This window comes from Procambarus clarkii, chromosome 25 (genome assembly GCF_040958095.1).
Source record: "Procambarus clarkii isolate CNS0578487 chromosome 25, FALCON_Pclarkii_2.0, whole genome shotgun sequence".
Taxonomy (NCBI): Eukaryota; Metazoa; Arthropoda; class Malacostraca; order Decapoda; family Cambaridae; genus Procambarus; species Procambarus clarkii.
Window position 1 is genome coordinate 11,478,009 of NC_091174.1, and position 24,145 is coordinate 11,502,153.

Genomic DNA, 24,145 nt, shown 5'->3' on the forward strand with positions numbered 1-24,145 from the left:
CCAACCCGTTCCCCCCACAACAGTAGACGGAGGCGACGATCAATCTGACGCTAAGCCACCACAAGAGACCGCCTAGAACGCCGTGTGAGCACCTCCATAACAATCCATCAACTCAAATTATGTGTCGAGTAGCCCCTCCTGCTCCTCCAAGATGTAGGGTGGTCATCACTTCCTTCAGAACTTCCTCCTGCTCCTCCAAGATGTAGGGTGGTCACCACTTCCTTCAGAACTTCCCCCTGCTCCTCCAAGACGTAGGGTGGTCATCACTTCCTTCAGAACTTCCCCCTGCTCCTCCAAGACGTAGGGTGGTCATCACTTCCTTCAGAACTTCCTCCTGCTCCTCCAAGATGTAGGGTGGTCATCACTTCCTTCAGAACTTCCTCCTGCTCCTCCAAGACGTAGCATGCTTCCATAGTACCCGTCCAGGCCCCCGTGGTATGTCTCAAGATCACCTACACACACACACCCTAGGTTGTGTGGTCAAGCAACACTCGCTTATAGATAGGTTTGGGTGAAATGTTAACTCTCACTTCCCCATCGTGTTGGGTATAAATGCTTGGCGAGTCCTGGACTAGTTGTCACGGGTTCACCATAGCCCGTGCTACATGGACACTTCGTTCTGAGTAGCTAAATCTAAAAGAACGACCGGACCAGCTGATAGGCCTAACTTATTACCTAAAATGTCCGCCGGGGTACAGTGGGTAAGTGACTAGGTGCCGGGAGGTTAGCAAATAGGGTTGGGTGGTTTTGTGGAGTGTCTGGGAGGGTGCATGTTTTTTTTACCTGGAGTTTACCTGGTGTTCCTGGATGAGTTCTACTCTCCAAGCCCGGCCTGGGACCAGACTCAACTTGTGATAACTTGGTCCAAGAGGCTGTTGCTTGCAGCGGCCCGCAGCCCAATATACCCACTATAACCCAGCAGGTCCAGTACTTATCTGGTCCAGCGGAAACTTATCTAATTGCTTCTTGGAGACGTCCACCTTTGTTCCGGCAATATTTGTTACGCTTTCTGGTTGAGTACTGAAGAGCGGTGTCCCTCTGGTGTTCAGAGAGTGCGCTCAGACTGTGCCTTTGACACCTTTACTCCTTACTGGTTCTATTCTCCATTCCCTTCCAAATATTTCGCTCCAGAATGTTATTCTAATGTGCAAATTCGGGACCTGGTGTACCTTCCATGTATATATTATGTGATACCTCTCTCGTCTCCTTTCCAGAGACTACCTTTTGTGGGCTTTGAGACGGAACCAATAATTTAGGTGTTATATCGCCGTCATTCTATGCGTTATATGTTCTCTGTATTCCCTATGTTTCAGACATCTGTCCTGCTCTGAAAGTGGCGTGGTAGCTGGTGTGTGTGTTTAGCTTTTGGCTGTGTGTCTGTAACTGGTGCTCGTGTATATACGAGTGTTTAGCTTTTGGCTGTGTGTCTGTAACTGGTGCTCGTGTATATACGAGTGTTTAGCTTTTGGCTGTGAGCCTGTAACTGGTGCTCGTGTATATATGAGTGTTTAGCTTTTGGCTGTGAGCCTGTAACTGGTGCTCGTGTATATATGAGTGTTTAGCTTTTGGCTGTGAGCCTGTAACTGGTGCTCGTGTATATACGAGTGTTTAGCTTTTGGCTGTGAGCCTGTAACTGGTGCTCGTGTATATATGAGTGTTTAGCTTTTGGCTGTGAGCCTGTAACTGGTGCTCGTGTATATACGAGTGTTTAGCTTTTGGCTGTGAGCCTGTAACTGGTGCTCGTGTATATACGAGTGTTTAGCTTTTGGCTGTGAGCCTGTAACTGGTGCTCGTGTATATATGAGTGTTTAGCTTTTGGCTGTGAGCCTGTAACTGGTGCTCGTGTATATATGAGTGTTTAGCTTTTGGCTGTGTGCCTGTAACTGGTGCTCGTGTATATATGAATGTGTGCTCCAGCGTCCCCTCCTCTCCCTTCAGTACACGCGAGCACATGACAAAAGGCTGCTCGCTTTATTACGACTAGCATGACCCACCAGACAGGAATTAATGGACGCATGTGTTTGAAGTTGGTCCCGCGTCTGGACACGCAGGGTGAAGCAGCAAGACAAGACTCGAGAACGACAGTCAAGGGGGAGCTCTTATGGGGGATCGCCTGGTTGTTTTATCATACATGTATCAGATGGTATTCATAGAGAGATTATTAAACCCATTGTTCTCTACAACGACCAGGTTATTTATAAGGGTTAATATGAGGTTTTTACTATTCTACAGAAGTTTTCAAGTGCTTGAGCTTTGAAAGCTTAAGTATAGTGTGTCATACTACGTCATTGGCCACCAGTGGGCGTGCTCTGGGCTGGTTGGCCACCAGTGGGCGTGCTCTGCGCTGGTTGGCCACCAGTGGGCGTGCTCTGGGCTGGTTGTCCACCAGTGGGCGTGCTCTGGGCTGGTTGGCCACCAGTGGGCGTGCTCTGGGCTGGGTTGGCCACCAGTGGGCGTGCTCTGCGCTGGGTTGTCCACCAGAGGGCGTACTCTACGCTGGCTTGTCCACGGTGGGCGTGCTCTGCGCTGGGTTGTCCACCAGTGGGCGTGCTCTGCGCTGGTTGGCTATCAGTGGGCGTGCTCTGCGCTGGTTGGCCATCAGTGGGCGTGCTCTGCGCTGGGTTGTCCACCAGTGGGCGTGCTCTGCGCTGGTTGGCCACCAGTGGGCGTGCTCTGCGCTGGTTGGCCACCAGTGGGCGTGCTCTGGGCTGGTTGTCCACCAGTGGGCGTGCTCTGGGCTGGTTGGCCACCAGTGGGCGTGCTCTGGGCTGGTTGGCCACCAGTGGGCGTGCTCTGGGCTGGTTGGCCACCAGTGGGCGTGCTCTGGGCTGGTTGGCCACCAGTGGGCGTGCTCTGGGCTGGTTGGCCACCAGTGGGCGTGCTCTGGGCTGGTTGGCCACAGTGGGCGTGCTCTGGGCTGGTTGGCCACGGTGGGCGTGCTCTGCGCTGGTTGTCCACCAGTGGGCGTGCTCTGGGCTGGTTGGCCACCAGCGGGCGTGCTCTGGGCTGGTTGGCCACCAGTGGGCGTGCTCTGGGCTGGTTGGCCACCAGCGGGCGTGCTCTGCGCTGGTTGGCCACCAGCGGGCGTGCTCTGCGCTGGTTGGCCACCAGTGGGCGTGCTCTGGGCTGGTTGGCCACCAGTGGGCGTGCTCTGCGCTGGGTTGTCCATCAGTGGGCGTGCTCTGCGCTGGGTTGGCCATCAGTGGGCGTGCTCTGGGCTGGTTGGCCACCAGTGGGCGTGCTCTGCGCTGGTTGTCCACCAGTGGGCGTGCTCTGCGCTGGGTTGGTCACCAGTGGGCGTGCTCTGGGCTGGTTGGCCACCAGTGGGCGTGCTCTGCGCTGGGTTGTCCACCAGTGGGCGTGCTCTGGGCTGGTTGGCCACCAGTGGGCGTGCTCTGCGCTGGTTGGCCACCAGTGGGCGTGCTCTGCGCTGGGTTGGCCACCAGTGGGCGTGCTCTGGGCTGGTTGTCCACCAGTGGGCGTGCTCTGGGCTGGTTGGCCACCAGTGGGCGTGCTCTGGGCTGGGTTGGCCACCAGTGGGCGTGCTCTGCGCTGGGTTGTCCACCAGAGGGCGTACTCTACGCTGGCTTGTCCACGGTGGGCGTGCTCTGCGCTGGGTTGTCCACCAGTGGGCGTGCTCTGCGCTGGTTGGCTATCAGTGGGCGTGCTCTGCGCTGGTTGGCCATCAGTGGGCGTGCTCTGCGCTGGGTTGTCCACCAGTGGGCGTGCTCTGCGCTGGTTGGCCACCAGTGGGCGTGCTCTGCGCTGGTTGGCCACCAGTGGGCGTGCTCTGGGCTGGTTGGCCACCAATGGGCGTGCTCTGCGCTGGGTTGTCCACCAATGGGCGTGCTCTGCGCTGGGTTGGCCACCAGTGGGCGTGCTCTGCGCTGGGTTGTCCACCATTGGGCGTGCTCTGCGCTGGGTTGGCCACCAATGGGCGTGCTCTGCGCTGGGTTGGCCACCAATGGGCGTGCTCTGCGCTGGGTTGGCCACCATTGGGCGTGCTCTGCGCTGGGTTGGCCACCAATGGGCGTGCTCTGCGCTGGGTTGTCCACCAATGGGCGTGCTCTGCGCTGGGTTGGCCACCAATGGGCGTGCTCTGCGCTGGATTTTCCCTACTCATAATGTTATAAAAGCCTCACACAAACAGCGTGTGACAAATGGCAAAAGATATTAAAAACAAAAACTTCAGACACGGTGGAATATTAAATTCTCGGGTAGATTCAAAACTCTAGACAATGGAAATGCAGAAAATATATTTTCATATATTTGTCCACCGGTGGGCGCCTGGGCTGACATCTGACATTTCAATAAGTTCCTCTTGCAATTCCTGATCAAAATGTTCACCAACGAAAATATATAATAGTACACCACACAGAAAACGCAGTCAGGTCACATTACAGAACGATAAAGCAACAGGTAAGATCAGGGAGTTATCATATCGAAAGATCTGGGAGTTATCATATCGAAAGATCAGGGAGTTATCATATCGAAAGATCAGGGAGTTATGTCGAAAGATCAGGGAGTTATCATATCGAAAGATCATGGAGTTATGTCGAAAGATCAGGGAGTTATCATATCGAAAGATCAGGGAGTTATGTCGAAAGATCAGGGAGTTATCATATCGAAAGATCAGGGAGTTATGTCGAAAGATCAGGGAGTTATGTCGAAAGATCTGGGAGTTATCATATCGAAAGATCAGGGAGTTATGTCGAAAGATCAGGGAGTTATGTCGAAAGATCAGGGAGTTATCATATCGAAAGATCAGGGAGTTATGTCGAAAGATCAGGGAGTTATCATATCGAAAGATCAGGGAGTTATGTCGAAAGATCAGGGAGTTATCATATCGAAAGATCAGGGAGTTATGTCGAAAGATCAGGGAGTTATGTCGAAAGATCTGGGAGTTATCATATCGACAAATCTGGGAGTTATCATATCGAAAGATCAGGGAGTTATCATATCGAAAGATCAGGGAGTTATCATATCCGAAGATCTGGGAGTTATCATATCAAAAGATCTGGGAGTTATCATATCGAAAGATCAGGGAGTTATGTCGAAAGATCAGGGAGTTATCATATCGAAATATCAGGGAGTTATCATATCGGAAGATCTGGGAGTTATCATATCGAAAGATCTGGGAGTTATCATATCGGAAGATCTGGGAGTTATCATATCGGAAGATCAGGGAGTTATCATATCGAAAGATTAGGGAGTTATCATATCGAAAGATCTGGGAGTGTTCATATCGAAAGATCAGGGAGTTATCATATCGAAAGATCAGGGAGTTATCATATCGAAAGATCAGGGAGATATCATATCGAAAGATCAGGGAGATATCATATCGAAAGATCAGGGAGTTATCATATCGAAAGATCTTCCATTTAAAGAGCACAAAGCAACTGCCCAAACCACAAGATTAGATAACAAGAATCTTTCAAGCAAGATATCCCCTGGCTGTCAGTCATCCATCAGGCAGGAAGCAGCAACGTCTAACAGCCTGGTACACCAGACCACCAACCAGAGGCCAGATTCACGAAGCAGTTACGCAAGCACTTACGAACGTGTACATCTTTCCCCAATCGTTGACGGCTTTGGTTACATTTATTAAACAACAGTTTACAAGCATGAAAACTTGCCAATCAACTGTTGTTATTGTTATCAACAGCCTCCTGGTGCTTCGGAGCTCATTAACTGTTTAATAATTGTAAACAAAGCCGCCAAAGATTGAGAAAAGATGTACAGGTTCGTAAGTGCTTGCATAACTGCTTCGTGAATCTGGCCCCAGGAGGCCTGGTCAGAGACCGGGCGACGGGGAAGTTGATCCTCGGAACACAGCTCAAATTTAGTTCTAAGGAGACTTTCCACGAGTCCACAGGTTTAGAACACTTAGTCTATCTCCTATCCTTTACCCAAACGAAGGTGTTCCACAAGCTACACTTGTGTTGGGGAGCCGGCGGCTGAACGGACAGAACACTGGACGCCTGATCCTGTGGTCCCGGGTTCAATCCCGGGCGCCGGCGAGAAACAATGGGCAGAGTTTCTTTCACCCTATGCCCCCTGTTACTTAGCAGTAAATAGGTACCTGGGTGTTAGTCAGCTGTCACGGGCTGCTTCCTGGGGGTGGAGGCCTGGTCGAGGACCGGGCCGCGAGGACACTAAAGCCCCGAAATCCTCTCAAGATAACCTCAAGATAACAGCCGTGGGGGATCCCCCACAGCCACCCACCACTACCTGCAGGGTCGTCTGTGAATACCGGGCTCCACCTACTACATCCAATACTTAGATAACCCGGAGAAAGCTCTCCTTAGTCTGCTCTGGAGAACTTGGAGGTTATCTCCACAGGGGTTGAGTGTGTACACTGCTGCCCTGCTCATGTATATATTTGAATGGGTGCACGGTGAAAGAATAGGTGCCCCGATCACCACTGTAGCCAACCTCACTGTTTGGCAGTGATTTCCAAGTTCAGTCTCTTAAAATTGTGTTAATCTTTTCCTCTAAACTGTCTTCAAGTGTTCTCTCCTTAAGATCAAAGCTTCTAAATCCAATTATTTTTCTTCAAGTGTCCTCTGCCTAAGATCAAAATCTCTAAATCCAATTATTTTTCATTCTTTAGCAATAACAATATAATTGCCTCGACGGATGCTAATACATTAGCATCAAAATTAAATATAACTCCAAACTGGAAGGTTGGAAGTCATTGTATTAAACACCCGACAATCGGTAAGGCGGGGCTCAGGAGTTACAGTTCGACCCTGCAAGCACAGTTGAGTACACAACGAAACATTAGCACAGATTAAACTAATCTAGTCAGTGGTTCAGCCGTTGAAAGGCAGTTCCAGAGATCTTGGACACGTAACACCGGTCGTATGCAAATTTATACCGCAGCCTAATCTCTCTATATAAATTTCAATTTGCAAATCCACAGATACAATCAAACGTGAACACACCCGAGTCTCTTAACGCTTGGCTTCGTCTCCTGATTATTGGCAATTATTATTCACTAGTTCCTTCCTTTCTCTGTAATTCTTCCTTCGTCACTACTTCTCTCTTTTTCCCTCCCTCTCTATAGGACTTCCTTCCCTGCATCGTTTCGTTCATCTTTATATTTTTCTTCGTTCCTCACTCCCTCCCACTCCATATTTCGTTCTTATTCCCCTTTTTCTACCCCTCCTCTCTCTCTGTCTCCCTCTCTCTTTCCCTCTCTCTATTTTTTTTCTTACCCTTCCCACAAGTCATTGCAAAAGTCGACTCAACGCTAGGTAAACATTAAACAAAACCTAGCATTATTTTTCCCCTTCAAATACCTTCCCGATTTCCTTGGCGCTGTTTAATTTTTTTGAATGCATCACTGTGTGTGTGTGTGTGTGTGTGTGTGTGTGTGTGTGTGTGTGTGTGTGTGTGTGTGTGTGTGTGTGTGTGTGTGTGTGTGTGTGTGTGTGTGTGTGTGTGTTTAAGCACAGTGTTGGCTGGGTGACGCAGCAACACGCTTGACACCATTAATGAAGTGTTCTCGCCAGGAAACACGCCATCGAACTCCAGTTCTCGGAGCAGCGCTCAAGATTTGCAAACTCCAGCGATTCTTTTTATACCGAAGGAGGAGGAACTAATTTCGACATTCGATCAGGTGAACAAAAAATAGAAATTTGATTTATGAGCTCAGTCTCCAGGAAGATAAAGATACGAAATAAAACAGGGATGTGTGTAGACTGAATCTGTGTATACTGCATATGTGTATACTGCATATGTGTATACTGCATATGTGTATACTGCATGTGTGTCCTTGTGTGGCTGAGCTTCGGATCTTTGGAAGATGAGAAACAGGTCCCATCACCCACCACAATCGACTTGAGAATGGTCCAGGACGGACCGAAACGTCGTCGTCCCTTCACCTTCTAGTGTGTGGTCTAGTCAACAGGTCCCATCAAGATGTGTGTAGGTTGTTGAGCCTATTGTGCTCTAAACTGTAAATCTAGTCCGACTACACTACTCATTTGAGTAATGCTTCCAGCTTCTGTTTTCCAGCGACCTGAGGTACAATCTACACAGTCTTTCCTTGTAACTCATGCCTCTTAGCCCTGGTAGTAGTCTAGTGGCATACCTCTGAACCTTCACCAACTCCGCCTTATGCTTAACAATGAGTGTATTCCATGCTGGAGGCGCATACTCCAGGATTGGTCTCACATATGTGGTATATAATGTTCTGAAAGATTCCTTACACAAGTTTCTAAAGGCCGTTCTTATGTTAGCCAACCTGGCATATGCTGCTGCTGTTATCCTCTTGATATGAGTTTCAGGGGACAGGTCTGGCGTGATATCAACCCCCAGGTCTCTCTCTCTCTCTCTCTGACTCTTGAAGTATTTCGTCTCCCAAATGATACCTTGTATCTGGTCTCTTGCTTCCTACCCCTATCTTCATTACATTACATTTGCTTGGGTTAAACTCTAACAGCCATTTGTTCGACCATTCCTGCAGCTTGTCCAGGTCTTCTTGAAGCCTCAAGCTGTACTCTGTCTTAATCCTTCTCATAATTTTGGCGTCGTCAGCAAACATTGAGAGGAATGAGTCTGTACCCTCTGGGAGATCATTTACGTATATCAGAAACAGGATAGGTCCAAACATAGAGCCCTGTGGGACTCCACTGGTGACTTCACGCCATTCGGAGGTCTCACCCCTGTGTGTGTGTGTGTGTGTGTGTATGTGTGTGTGTGTGTGTGTGTGTGTGTGTGTGTGTGTGTGTGTGTGTGTGTGTGTGTGTCTAAGTAAACTCGCAAGTGAATGGGACTTGTAACCTTGCTTGAGTACACATGAGTCTTGCGCATGAAGTATGCGAACGTCCACCAAGTACGCCCGCATATGCACGTACATTATTAATCTATGTACGTAACTGGAGATGACTATGAACGCACATGAGGTGTGAATGTGCACATGTGTGGCTTACAAAAACCCAAGTTTTATATTTTTATATGCTTAGGCTCGGTGGGTTGCTTGGGGTTTGTTCGTTTCTGGATAGGTTAGGTTAGGTTATGTTAGGTTAGGATAGGTTAGGACGGTGGAGTTTGTACACTGCAGCAAATCGAGCGAACGCGTAGATCCGGCAGCCAGCCACAGGCTACATTAAGCCTGTGAAGAAAGCCACAGGCTACATTAAGCCTGTGTAGAAAGCCACAGGCTACATTAAGCCTGTGTAGAAAGGCACAGGCTACATTAAACCCGTGTAGAAAGGCACAGGCTACATTAAGCCTGTGTAGAAAGCCACAGGCTACATTAAGCCCGTAGAGCAAGCCACAGGCTACATTAAGCCCGTAGAGCAAGCCACAGGCTACATTAAGCCCGTGGAGAAAGCCACAGGCTACATTAAGCCTGTGAAGAAAGCCACAGGCTACATTAAGCCCGTAGAGCAAGCCACAGGCTACATTAAGCCCGTAGAGCAAGCCACAGGCTACATTAAGCCCGTGGAGCAAGCCACAGGCTACATTAAGCCCGTGGAGCAAGCCACAGGCTACATTAAGCCCGTGGAGCAAGCCACAGGCTACATTTCACAAACGGAGTGCCTGTCTAGCCATTAGTGTAAGCCGCGTCCATGAAGATCACAGCTTAATTGAGTGCAGGTACTCTGAAGTATAGAGCCACACACACAGTACACACCTGGCTTATACACTGCATATATACGGTGTATACCTGAAGCAGGGCTCTACTTTCCAGTTTTCCAGGCAAGAACTCCACCGTGACTATGTCAGGTATGGAGCGCCGTGCGTTCAAGCACGCACGAACGACGCGTGTTCAAACACGCACGAACGACGCGTGTTCAAACACGCACGAACGACGCGTGTTCAAACACGCACGATCGACGCGTGTTCAAACACGCACGAACGACGCGTGTTCAAACACGCACGAACACGAAACTAGTTTTTGTTCACCATCTGAAAACATTTAAGAGTCAGGACCGCCCCCCCCCCCGCCTCCTAAGACTACCTGATCGTCACCATCGGGGACCAGGTATCAACCAGGTATCAACCAATCAGGTATCAACCAATCAGGTATCAACCAGGTATTAACCAATCAGGTATCAACCAATCAGGTATCAACCAGGTATCAACCAATCAGGTATCAACCAGGCCAACGCAAGTCTTCACTCGGGGTCGTTCTCTCCACTTGCCCACTCCGTTCAAAATGCAACTGTTTTGGCGAAACCAGAAGCGTACAAACCCAAACAACCCACCCAACTTATCGATGCCGAGGGGTCGAACCCGCCAATATCCCGGTGGTTAAATGTTAATTAATATCTTGGAATTTAACCGATTGCTCAATTCCGTAAAAATAGATGTGCAGAATTAGCCTTCAGGAATTGCGGAATCCATTCACGACAGCACTGAGAGGGGGCGACACCCCCCTTCCCCCACCAGTCCGGATAAACGACTTGTTCTCTCACCTAATACGTCCTATTTTTAAACAAAATCGACCAATCCGTTAAAAATTGGACGTATTAGAACAATTAAAGCACTCTATTGTTAACGTTCTCGATGCGTCGACGTTGATATATTAGGTGGAATACTTGGCTATGTACGTTTTTAGCTCAGGCAAAACAGTTGCATTTTTGTACGGAGTGGGGAATTGAGAAAAGGGCGACACATTGGACCTTTTATAGCAGCCCTTTCTCTTGGAGGGAGCGTAGGAGAGGGCTGACCCAGCCAGCCTTGTCAGAGGTAAAGGCTGCGACCGGTCCCTTGTCTCCGCCAACTGGCAATGGCCCCCGGACAATTAGAGCAAAATGGTCGCAGACGATTATCCACAGCCCGCCAGCCTTTGTTTCCTTGCCTCGTCCTGCAAAAAAAAGACCCTCGACTCAAGTTCTATTTGAAGTTATCCCTATGGTATTAGACGTCGATATTATTAGAGGGAGCCGGTCGGCCGAGCGGACAGCACGCTGGACTTGTGATCCAGTGGTTCCGGGTTCGATCCCGGGCGCCGGCGAGAAACAATGGGCAGAGTTTCTTTCACCCTATGCCCCTGTTACCTAGCAGTAAAATAGGTACCTGGGAGTTAGTCAGCTGTCACGGGCTGCTTCCTGGGGGTGGAGGCCTGGTCGAGGACCGGGCCGCGGGTACACTAAAGCCCCGAAAACATCTCAAGATAATCTCAAGATGGTTCACAAGAGGCGAGGACCACTACCTGCCGGTTGAAATAGTAGACGCGGAACTCTATCTTATGGCACTACTCACACCGCCTTAAGATCTCGGAATATATTGTTTGAACATCGATTCATCGGCAAACGAGAGGGTACCATCACTGTGCCCTGGCTGGCGACCCGTGTGCCTATGTGTCCCTTCAACCCGTTCTCGCCCTTGCTTACAGTCAATATTGGCTTATTTAATAAGTGCATATGTGACATACTAATTTTTTGTGAATATTTTAGTTTACTTTGAAAAGCTTCATAGAAAACACCGACCTCACCTAACCTTCTTAGTATGTTAAGATAAGCATCTTATTGCTTCTTAATTACAATTATTACTTAACCTATACCGTTGATAGGTTAAGTAATAATTGTAAATATGAAGCAATAAGATGCTTATCTTAACAAACTAAGAGGGTTAGGTGAGGTCCGTGTTTTCTATGAAGCTTTTCAAGGCAAACTAAAATATTCACAATCAATTACTATGTCAAATATGCACTTATTAAATAAGCCAATATTGACTATAAGCAAGTGCGAGAACGGGTTGGTCCCTGAGGGCGAGTTCTTTCGATTTGCTCCTTCGCAGTAAATACAACTGATTTGCCTAACCAGAAATATGTGAAGCGAACCAACTCCCATAATTTATCGAGGCCGACGTATTAAAAACGTCAACATGGCGCTGCATTCATTTGTACTAATAACTCGTAATTTTAACAGATTGGCCAATTTCGTAATTTTAACGGATTGACCAATTTCGTAATTTTAACGGATTGACCAATTTCGTGCAAAAAATGCGAGGTGTTGGGTGAGAGTTGTGGTGGAGTGAAGACAGGGTGAGAGGAACCCGTCCTCTTAAAAATAACGTCACTTTTGACGACGTAATTTGAAATGAAATCGACTCACAAAAGTGACGTACTGTCCCGTTTTCTGTTTGAGTCGTCCGGCTTACTCGGCAAGGTTAGAAGAGGCAACTTTCCATTAACGTTTTTCATACCGTTTTGAAACTTTATGAAAATTTCCTGCCCACCTAACCTATCAGAGGACCCTTAACTTACTGTTGTTGAAAAAACAATCCCAAATTTAATGCCATTTTCTTCTCATTTTCAAATTACGTCCATATTCGGCCATACGGGCAAACAGCCAAAAGCGACGTTCTTTTTAAGAGGACAGGTTGGGCGCCCGTCGCTCTCACAGCCCACAAACAGAGACGCAGAGGGGCCTCAAACTTGACTTTCACCACTTTCTTTGCCAACCATTTTCTCTTGACAATCTCTCTTCGTCCGAGACTTCTTAATTAATTATTTCTCCTCCTCCCTTGTTTGTTGTCTCCTTAAAGAACCGAGCTCTCTAAGTTTGTTCTCTAGGAGACTTTCTCACGAGTTTGTCTCTCCATAATCAACTTTTTTTTTCCACCATTCTCTCTCCTTAAGCATCTAGCCTTCACACTGTACAATCCATTAACCTTTTTCAAACCTCCCACGTAAACCTCCCACCTTCTCCCAGGTCCCTGGGAGATGGACCCAGAAGGGTCCTGGGAGAACGTCTGGGAGAAGGATCCTCCGCCACCCTGCAGGAGGTCGTGCAAGTCAATTGAAATTCCTCAAGCCTTTTTCTATTGAATTTCCCGTCTCTACCGGGTTCCCGGAACACCTCCACTCCTTCAGAGATGTGAAAGCTCTGACGCATTCACCTTAACTACAGATAATATTCTTACCCAATTCACAGTACAATGGTAAGACAGAATCATTTAATACTCTCTATAGCATCAATTCACACGCATGGAAGGTCAGTGGCCACATTGAGGTCTGTCCGGGGCCAGGACCCATCGAGCATTTACGCATCCATTTACGAAACCTATGCATCTTTTCCTCCATCTTGGCCACATGAAGATTGAAAGCTCGTAAACTGCTTAATATAATCAAAGCCACAATGAGGAATGATGTCCTCGTTACTATGACCTATTGCCACTTATTCTCTCCATCAGTCGTGTAATGGCTTCGCACTTTTCCCTTCAACCTCTTAAATTTGTGTAACATTCACTTAATCCATCTACAGATAATTTCCAAACTAATTCGTGGTGGAAATTTACAATTTAATTGTAAATTCACAGTTGTAATTTACAATTAAATCCTATTTAATTACACCGCCAAACATTCGGCTGGAGAATCTACAAATGTTTTTCGAAATCATTGATTCACTGATTGAAGAAAATGTGTGTGTGTGTATTAATGGTGTGTGAAGTCGGGGAGCCGGTCGGCCGAGCGGACAGCACGCTGGACTTGTGATCATGTGGTCCCGGGTTCGATCCCTGGCGCCGGTGAGAAACAATGGGCAGAGTTTCTTTCACCTTATGCCCCTGTTACCTAGCAGTAAAATAGGTACCTGGGTGTAAGTCAGCTATCACGGGCTGCTTCCTGGGGTTGGAGGCCTGGTCGAGGACCGGGCCGCGGGGACACTAAAAAGCCCCGAAATCATCATCAATCATCAAATCATCTCAAGAAGGGTTAACTTCAGCTGGACTATGCAAACAAATAACAATTTCACAACGAAACACATTGCTAAATGGCGGCAAAATGGTCTACCTGTTTATTCACTCTTAATCACCGAATCACCTCCTGTGGTTGATTGTTCAATAAACCCTTGAACTATATGTTTAACACATCTCTAACCCTGTCCATGGAGGACAGAACAAAATGCATATATGCTGGTTAGCATTGTTAATGTGTGGTAGAAAATAATAATAATAAAAAAAAATCACTCATTATAGTTCCCTGAATGAGCTGCAGATATTCACAAAATTATTAGTAGCATGGAGAAAAACGCTGCTCCCATAATTATTGCACAACAATGTCGAACTAATCAACACTTTTGCATAACACCATTACAAAAAATAATTACATAATAAATCATTTAGCAAACTATTCGACAATCCGACAATTTGAAGTCGTCTGGTCTAACCATCATATATGATCCACAACCAGTCCACCTAACCCATCGGGCCCAATGCTAATTGGTCTGAAGATGAGTACAACAAATTTAGGTACATTAATTCGACTAGACCACCTCAATTTTGACAATTGTATCAATAACGTCTCAATTGGGATGACAAGAGTGCTTCTTGTTGTTATTTTAGATTCAGCTACTCAGAACAAAAGTTCCAAGTAGCACGGGCTATGGTGAGCCCGTAAAAAATTAACCAGCTCCTCTCCTAATCTCTTCTCTTGTACCCATTTCCCCCTTAAACCGAGAGGGAAAACTTATATTTATGTAAAATTGTAAGTCAATCAATGTGCTGACTCATTGCTTACAGTACACATCCGCGTCGACAATTCTTATAATCCCTTCACCCCCTCCCAAGCCCCTTTACACCTTTTGAACCCTTAAACTGCCCACTCCCATATAGGGCGACCATAACATTACGAACAACAGAACGTTTATAACTTAATAACTATTGTATAAAACTTGTGTGGATCCCATCCCATGTTGGAGTTGGAAAACATGACTTTGTAGATCGATTGGCCAATGAGGCTTGCAGGAAAGAAAACACTGATTATGACTTTGGACGATCTAATGCAATTATTAGAAACATACGAATTAAAGAAATTAATTCAGATTTAGAAGAACTAAGAAATGCCCAGAGACCTGAAAGCTGCAGTATTAAAAGTTATGACAAGTTTTGTAATAATAGGTATTTGTATGGTCAGCACAGTAACCGGACCTGGCAATGTGATGTAGCGAATTACCTTGGCTATAGACACATCTGGTAGGTTAGTGAGGCTGAGCCACTACCAGAATATTCAGATTGTAAACTCTGTGATAAACCTTTAATACATTCACTAGAACGTTATAGTGTTGAATGTGAAACCGTAAAAGACTTTAGACCTCCTGGCCTCTTGTACCACCAACTGTGTAACTATTTCATTGACTCAGGTGTTCTGGACGACATCCTAACAATTCACCCAAAATTTGCTTGTCCATTTTAAAGAATGAAGAACAATTTTATTTATATTACTTCTAAGCTGCATCACTTATGAACCCATCCCTGCCCTTGTGTGGCAGTGCACAATAGAAAGTTGTTTTCACATATCCATACATTAAAACATTGATTGTAACCATGATATACATGTGCTTCAGCCTACAGTTTAGACCTATTGTCTTGTGTATGACCCTCTGTCCTGCGTGACAGTGAATACCAGCATTATCCTCACTTTAATAATACTTAATTGAAATCCTCAGATTAGGCAAAATTGTAATTAATTTTTGTCAATAAAGATGTTAATAATAATAATCTCACCACCGAGCACCTCTCATCTTATCCCGTTAAAACCCCCCAACGCTGTTTTCATATCTCCAATTTTGATTTAATAATTATACTTATATTGTCCCGCTCGTTCCACAGTATACTCTCCTTAGATGTCTTCTACAGTCTCCGTTCCAGCAGGTTTCTTCCAAATTAATGATTCTTACAGATTATACAATTTAAAAATTACTTTCGGATAAATGCATATTTTATAGAAATAGTTTGAAATTAATATTTTTTTTTTGAGATATATACAAGAGTTGTTACATTCTTGTACAGCCACTAGTACGCGTAGCGTTTCGGGCAGGTCCCTGGAATACGATCCCCGCCGCGAAGAATCGTTGTTACAACCAAGTACACATTTTACTGTTGAGTTAAACAGAGGCTACAGTTAAGGATCTGCGCCCAGTAAATCCTCCCCGGCCAGGATACGAACCCATGACAAAGCGTTCGCGGAACGCCAGGCGAGTGTCTTACCACTACACCACGGAGACTGTAATATTTCCACAGTATCTCACATAATGTCTGCCAGGAATGCGCCAAAACCTCCCTTTGTGCTATTAAGCTCACTAATTAACTGCTTTTGATAAGCACCTGTACTATGTAAATGTCTTTAACAAATCATATTCAACTATAGTCAGAATGCAATACTTTAATTTTACACTCTGAATGAAAGCCTATTAGCAGCCAAAAATCTTCCCAAGTCAAACAAGCCATTAGCACACCATCGAACATTAGGTAAACAAACCTTTCAGTATTATTTATGATTGTTTTGGAACTCTTATCTCAAACTTATTAGCTTTAAAAAGGAGTGTGTGTGTAGTTACCTAAGTGTAGTTACAAGATGAGAGCTACGCTCGTGGTGTCCCGTCTTCCCAGCACTCTTTGTCATATAACGCTTTGAAACTACTGACAGTCTTGGCCTGTGTGTGTGTGTGTGTGTGTGTGTGTGTGTGTGTGTGTGTGTGTGTGTGTGTGTGTGTGTGTGTGTGTGTGTGTGTGTGTGTGTGTCTCCAGGGTCACAGCCAGACGCTAGGGGCTAAACTCACTCAAGTTTTCAAGATGAAACATTGGTGGTACGGGGACTGTCATAGACCAGTCAGGGGTCGCCCCAGTCCTTCCCCTTTATGAAGGATCAGTTTCTATTCCAAATCCCGAAAGCTCCTACGAAGTCTAAAATGGAGATTTTGTTTTCTTTAGTTTTTCATCCGTTTCTTCAGCTGATCATTAGTATCTCAACCACGTAACTGCAACTTTTAATTAAACTAGGTTGTTACAGCGTTGCATCAAAGTAACAATGGTAAAATTATCGTTGTGGTTATGTTTGCCAGGATTGCATCATGTGTGTGTATATATATATATATATATATATATATATATATATATATATATATATATATATATATATATATATATGGAGCAGGAGAGGGACGTGTGGCGCGTCTTACCGGGTGCTTGAGATGGCTTATGCAAATGAGTCAAGGTGCCGTCTAATGATTGGCCAAGACGCTGAGACACAGCTAGTCGGGCCTGGAGAGAGGGGGGGGCACGGGACGCAACCTTTACCCTGATACCCTTAGTCTCCACACCACACTCACACACACTTTCCCCCTCCCCCCTCCTACACATACACACACACACACAGCCCAGTAGGCTCAGGAACCTGTACACCAGTTGATTGACAGTTGAGAAGCGGGACCAAAGAGCCAAAGCTCAACCCCCACAAGCACAACTAGGCGAGTACAAATAGACGAGTACACATACACACACACAAACACTAACGGGATTCATATACTTGACCCGAAGAGATTCGACAAAATTCCCACTCGCAGTTGGATTCCAGTCGAAATCTCACATCAACGTCCAAGCCATTACATTGCGAGGAACACAAATCCAATAACTCTTCCTGTAGTTGAAGATGAGCTGGCACGGCCTGTAAGATCTTGCCTCGCGAGGGCAAGATAGGAGAAGCGGAACGGAGAGGAATAGGAGGATGGGAGGAAGATAATAGGAAGAGGTGGAGTAGAGGATGAATAGCAGGGAAGGAATGGAGAAAATGGTTAGAGAAAACGGGAATAGACATTGCCATACTGTCCCAGTATGGCAATGCCATACTGAGAGAGAGGGACAGTGAGAGGACCGCCGGCAGGACACACAGTAGGGCGGGAGGGTGATATAAGCAGAAAGGCATCGTTCAGGTCCCCGGAGTAGTTGACAGCAGTTGGGAAAGAAAGTACCAGGATATGTACATGGATCAGCGCCTGGCCTTTCTCAGGATGCGGCCCATAACAGTTGCCTGTCTCTCTGGTACCTGTTTATTCTTAGGTGAACAGGTGTATCAGGTGTAGGGGAACGTGTCCAACGCCTCGCCCTGCCCCTGAGTCGACTGTGATTCATTGGGTTGTGAGCCGATGACTACTGCATACATGTCTATACATGTGTGTGTGCATATATCTACATTTTTATGTGTATGCATTGACCTATCTAATTGGTAATTGGGTGTAAAAGGTCTGATAACTGGGCATTCGGTAATGTAGTGTGGGAGATTAGTTCCTGCTGGCTGAGTTTGCACCTGGAGTGCTCAGGATTGGGAGTTCCGTCACCTGTAGCCACCTGCCACAGGTAACGGTAGCCACCTGCCACAGGTAACGCTAGCCACCTGCCACAGGTAACGCTAGCCACCTGCCACAGGTAACGGTAGCCACCTGCCGCAGGTAACGGTAGCCATCTGCCGCAGGTAACGGTAGCCATCTGCCGCAGGTAACGGTAGCCACCTGCCACAGATAACAGCAGCCACCTGCCACAGGTAACGCTAGCCACCTGCCACAGGTAACGATAGCCACCTGCCACAGGTAACCATAGCCACCTGCCACAGGTAACGATAGCCACCTGCCACAGGTAACAATACCATCACACATAAATATAACCCATCATAATGACACAAACATTGCAGCCAAATTAGCCCGTAACAAAGATGAAGTTGAATTAGATTTAGATATTCCCATCTCTGCTGTCAAAACGGTATTGGTCCAAACACTCAGGTCTGATAGGCGAGAAATTACTGACTCCCAACGACCTGAAAGCACCAGTATAAATAGCTATGATTTGTTCAGATCTGAAACCTATATTTATGGGCAGCACACAACGTCGACGCAGACTGTGCGACACAGTGGTTGCCAGAAACAGAGACGTCTCTGACCCCGACAGTGATGAGGCTTGCATCATAATGGCGGACCATGACGTCACCAAGGGGGGGGTGGGTAGAAGTAGCCTAAGCTACTCTATCCCTTTGAGATGTATTTTTTTTCTTGTCTCAATAAACTTACTTGAAACTTGAACTTGAACCATGACGACAGTTTATCATTATGGACAAAACCACCAACTCTGCAAGGCGTAGTTGGGTTCCTGAGGGCATTGTTGTCATCTCCCAACTTTCCCGCCCTTTTACACAACCTAATTTTAATGAAATTATTTAAAAATAAAAACACGGACCTACATGCGCATACATAAACACAAATTATACACACGTGTATTCACACAACTAACAAAACATGAACGAGCACACTTAAAAACAAAAATTAAACCCACAAGCATAAAAAAAATATAAAAAGCCTAATTCTCACTAAATCCTTAACGCGGGAAAGGCGCCGGAGCATACAAAATGGAATACCTGTATTTTCACGCTAATTGCTTCGTCGATATAAATCGCACTTACCGGCCATGAAAATTCCAGAGAATTACCAAGAGCGGTGTTTTCCTCTCTTGGTGGGACCCATTATCATGGTCTTACTAAGGGGAGGACAGACACCAACTGGCTAAGGGACAGCTGGGGCCAGATTCACGAAGCGGTTACGCGAATACTTTCGAACGTGTACATCTTTCCACAATCTTTGACGGCTTTGGTTACCTTTATTAAACAGTTTACAAGCGTGAAACCTTGCCAATCAACTGTTGTTATTGTTATAAACAGTCTCTTGGTGCTTCGGAGCTCATTAACTGTTTAATAATTATAAACAAAGCCACCAAAGATTGAGAAAAGATGTACAGGTTCGTAAGTGCTCGTGTAACTGCTTCGTGAATCTGGCCCCTGCTCTTTTGGATGGACGTAAACACACACACACACACACACACACAAATCTCCACTGCCAATACAACTTGTAAATCTCCATGTGTTTTTGATATTAAGAAAAATGGTTAGTTTGTGTTTGACCGCTCGTTTAGCTGGCTGCTACATCGTCCTCTTAAATGTTCTTTATCTTGCTTTCTTGTTTTTCTTATTTACACCCTCACGTCCCACGCAATCCCTTCCCTCACCCCCTCCCCCCCCCCCCATCTCTCTCGTAGAGGCTACGATGTATATGCAAGATACCGTACCTCCCTCCTGCAAAATTTAACGTGTGTAGCCTAGGCAAATGGGCTCATATTACGATATCGTAAAAACCTGTTTAATTACAAAATCAGCCATCAACTTCACCGCCTCGTTATTTTGTTAAACTTGTAAACTTAAAAATTAACTATTTAAAACATATATATACCTGAATGTTGACTACGATGGAAAATATTATACGTATAATATATACGCTATATATTTAGTAGGAAAACGCTTGCTTGTGCGCTTAATAGATAAGTTATAGATTTAGACTTGATAGTGAAGTTTAACAATGTGGTAAACAGCCATGTACGTGATAGGGTAGAGATTTTGTAAAATATATTGACTGTACAACTCAAGATACAAGGGGATCGAACCCTCTCCCCAAGCTTCCCCAGGGACGCTTGAACGATCCCACCGTTTTTTTTTTCTTTTCTTTTTTTTTTTTTAGTAAAGAGGATGGAGAGGCGGTCTTAATTTTTTCTTAAACGTTCTTGTGATTTCATTGCTCGGTCTAAATTTATATAGACGAATATGGTACAAGGATGAGTTGCCCATTTTCCCTCTCCCTTTCCACCTAGTTAATTTTGGATGAGGCTGTTAGATTAAGGTATATAAACCCAAACTGATATGCGTAATTAAGGTGTGGGATGATTTACAAAATTGATTACATGTCCTAAAATAATGAAAACAAAACATTCTATGGAGCTACGTCGCTTAATTTCAATAACCACATATTTTTTAAATTAAAGTATTTTTAAATTTTTAATTATAGTCAATACGATGAAGGGTTCTCGAAGCTTAATTTTTACTCATCGTTCCGCTGAAGCTTAATTTTACCCACATTGAAGCCTAATTAGGCTTCAATTAGCCACTGAAGCCTAATTTGACTCTCCTTTCCACGGTGGCATAACCTGACCCGTCATACATCTTAGGCTTAATTTAAATAAATAATATAAATAAACAAATGTATATTTAGGGAAGGTACATACATACAAGAGATTTTACAAAGATTGGTGGCTTTATAGATAGAGCTAGTACATACAATGCCTAAAGCCACTATTACGCAAAGCGTTTCGGGCAGAAAAAATTCTGAAGCATCAAAAATTTGAAGCATCTTTTCCTTAAGGCTCAATTCCAGATACCTTGCCTCGGCCCTACGTGTTAAAATATTCACCAATGGTGCGGTGTACGTGCGGGGGATGCCGAGGGTGAACTCTCCACACGACTCGTGACTCGTAATTCTGTGGCGCGGGTTCGATTCCCGCACGAGGCAGAAACAAATGGGCAAAGTTTCTTTCACCCTGAATGCCCCTGTTACCTAGCAGTAAATAGGTACCTGGGAGTTAGTCAGCTGTCACGGGCTGCTTCCTGGGGGTGGAGGCCTGGTCGAGGACCGGGCCGCGGGGACACTAAAGCCCCGAAATCATCTCAAGATAACCTCAAGATAACGACTGGTAAAGGGGAACCCACGCAACTGGTGCTCAACCGTGTGCAAGTGCACGAAGTTTTCCCACAACAGGTTTGTATGCATGTTAGAGTAGTGACCAGGGACCAGATTCACGAAAGTACTTACGCAAGCACTTACGAACGTGTACATCTTTCCTCAATCTTTAACGGCTTTGGTTACATTTATTAAACTGTTTACAAGCATGAAAACGTCCTATTCAACTGTTGTTATTGTTATAAACAGCCTCCTGGTGCTTCGGAGCTCATTAACTGTTTAACAATTGGAAACAAAGTCGCCAAAGATTGAGAAAAGATGTACAGGTTCGTAAGTGCTTGCGTAACTGCTTCGTGAATCTGGCCCCAAATACTTGGGGGTCCGGTGGGGCGCTTGTGTGCTCGTGGTTGCCAGTTTAAGGTCAAGTTCTAATTGACACACAGCGAAAAGTATTATAATGGGTGCAACAGGAAATGCTGATGTGGGTTCCCCTACCCACTAAGAAAAATCAAGTCAACACACAGCTAGTATCGATTCAGGGACGCTAACTTACAATAATGACACACACACACACACACACCTACCACCCCCCAAAACACACATGCACCTTAATATATCTCCTATCATACATCTCCTCCACTCCTCCCTACTGAGGGAGTGAGGGAGGGGGAACTTTCCTCCATCAACAAACCTAACCCGGTAAAACTACACCTCTCTCTCGAATCCCCCTTCTTGTACTTCAATTACCCCTACACTATCCAACTCCCCGCCTTAACACTATCCAAACTCCATCACACTCTCCAAAATCTCACCAAACACTCCACCCAACTCCACACTCAATCCAACCAATCCCTCCTCTCTGGTCGACACTATCTCTTCCATGATAAACTAGCCTAGTAGGAAATTACAGCCGCCTAAGTTGGGCAATTACTGATAATGACATCCCGGGTAGCTTCAGATAAACTTAAATCGCCACGACCCAATCACCCTCGGCTCGTCATAAATAGGCCAAACTGATCAGAAACATATTACCTAAATTAGAGTTCATTAAAAGTTAAGGAAGGTTAGTGTTCATTAATTTTGGATCTGGAATGTCAGATACTTCAAGATAACCTCAAGATAACCTCTCAAGATAACCTACTTCCTTATATTTTTAGATTTTAATGTTATTGCAGTGTTTGCCCCACTGCATGGATATATATCTTGAGATGATTTCGGGACTTTTTAGTGTCCCCGCGGCCCGGTCCTCGATCAGGCCTCCACCCCCAGGAAGCAGCCCGTGACAGCTGACTAACACCCAGGTACCTATTTTACTGCTAGGTAACAGGGGCATAGGGTGAAAGAAACTCTGCCCATTATTTCTCGCCGGCGCCTGGGATCGAACCCAGGACCACAGGATCACAAGTCCAGCGTGCTGTCCGCTCGGCCGACCGGCGCCCTATACTATACACCCCCACTAGGGGTGGGGAGGCTCTGGCCAGGAACAGAGTAATGGAATAAGAAAAACGAGCCAAATGGGAAAAAACATTATATCTAAATAGGCTGCGTGACAAGTCTAATCAGATAGGAGAAAACTCTTACAAAAACCATACTGAACAATGAACAAAATACAGACGGATTAAGTACACTGGCCTATGGGTTATGAAACGATTAATATTTACTTCTTTAATTGAGGTTTTTATTGGTTTGGATTCATCTTAGTATCGACGGATGGAACCTCGATGGAATTAAGATGAAGTACAACATATTGTCACATAATTAAATAAATCTTGCTATACGAACGAAATAATTTGACTCAATATAGGCCAATTTTAGCCTGTACTCTCTCGAGATATTTCACTGTTGCTCCAATAGCTGAAACCGAATTAGTCAAATTGTAAAAAAAAAAATAATTCCCACTGTTAGACTAAGTGTTCATTATACATTTTGGTGTTCACCAGAGAACCAGTCAAACCTTGACCCACACGGAAACCATTAACAACAGCACTAGGAGGGTAGAAATAGCCTAAGCTACTCTATACCTTTGAGATGTATTTATTGCTTATCTCAATAAACATACTTGAACTTGAACAACAGCACACACACTACTTCTGAGGATACACTTATTAATTGTAATTTTCACAAGCAATGACACGAAACAATTGCAAACGTCACCATAGTTTTTTAACAGGGAACTTTTACGTTAAAGACCTGCAGAACATCCCTACTATCTACAATTTTGTGAATTTTCAATTTATGAAAACCAATTGACCTAACTGACTGCCAGATGGAGTAGGCCAATCATCTGACAAGAACTACTCCCCAAAAGATCTTCGTGAGTTCCATAAATTTTGACATTAACTGAAACAAATAATGATAATAATAATAATAATAATAATAATAATAATAATAATAATAATAATAATAATAATAATAATAATTAATGTTAGTAAAAGTAATAATGGCTGACAGTAGAAAGGAAGAAGTAGTAAAGAAATTGTGTGTATGTTGAAGACCAAATACTGTACTTTTTTATTATTATTATTATTTTCTACCACAGACGTGGCCACACATTTACAATGCTAACCAGCATATATACATTAAAAAAAAAACAAAAAAAAACTGTACTTTTTTACTTCCACTAGCCTACGATTTGTCCACCGAGAAATTCCAAATAAAAATGCGCACACTGAAAATGACTGGCTCAATATCGATAAACAACATGACAAACTTCACACTCACATACACGAAGTAACCAAACCTGAACGTACCAAAACATACAAAAATTAGCGAAACACTTAAGAAATTACTCAAATATGCACCATCTGCTTCGATATTACCCAGCCGAAATATAACATTAATTGAACGGTAAATGCTCATGT

The 24,145-nt window shown here is 45.1% G+C and overlaps 3 protein-coding genes across 3 annotated transcripts in view; 1 reads left to right on the top strand and 2 right to left on the bottom strand.

Annotated features, from left to right (window-relative positions):
- rdgA (retinal degeneration A) overlaps positions 1-24,145 on the bottom strand; it is a 699,236-nt gene that overhangs the window by 668,572 nt on the left and 6,519 nt on the right. The gene's annotated exons all lie outside the window — the stretch shown is intronic.
- On the bottom strand, positions 3,169-3,996 carry LOC138368366 (P-selectin glycoprotein ligand 1-like). Its single transcript, XM_069330895.1, has one exon. It carries the CDS (start codon positions 3,994-3,996, stop codon positions 3,169-3,171), a length of 828 nt encoding a protein of 275 aa, XP_069186996.1.
- LOC138368367 (uncharacterized) overlaps positions 5,735-24,145 on the top strand; it is a 28,785-nt gene continuing 10,374 nt past the window's right edge. Inside the window, exons 1-3 of the mRNA XM_069330896.1 lie at positions 5,735-5,742; positions 6,614-6,720; positions 18,425-18,492. Coding sequence (XP_069186997.1) covers positions 5,735-5,742; positions 6,614-6,720; positions 18,425-18,492 — 183 coding nt within the window. The remainder of the gene's footprint in view (positions 5,743-6,613; positions 6,721-18,424; positions 18,493-24,145) is intronic.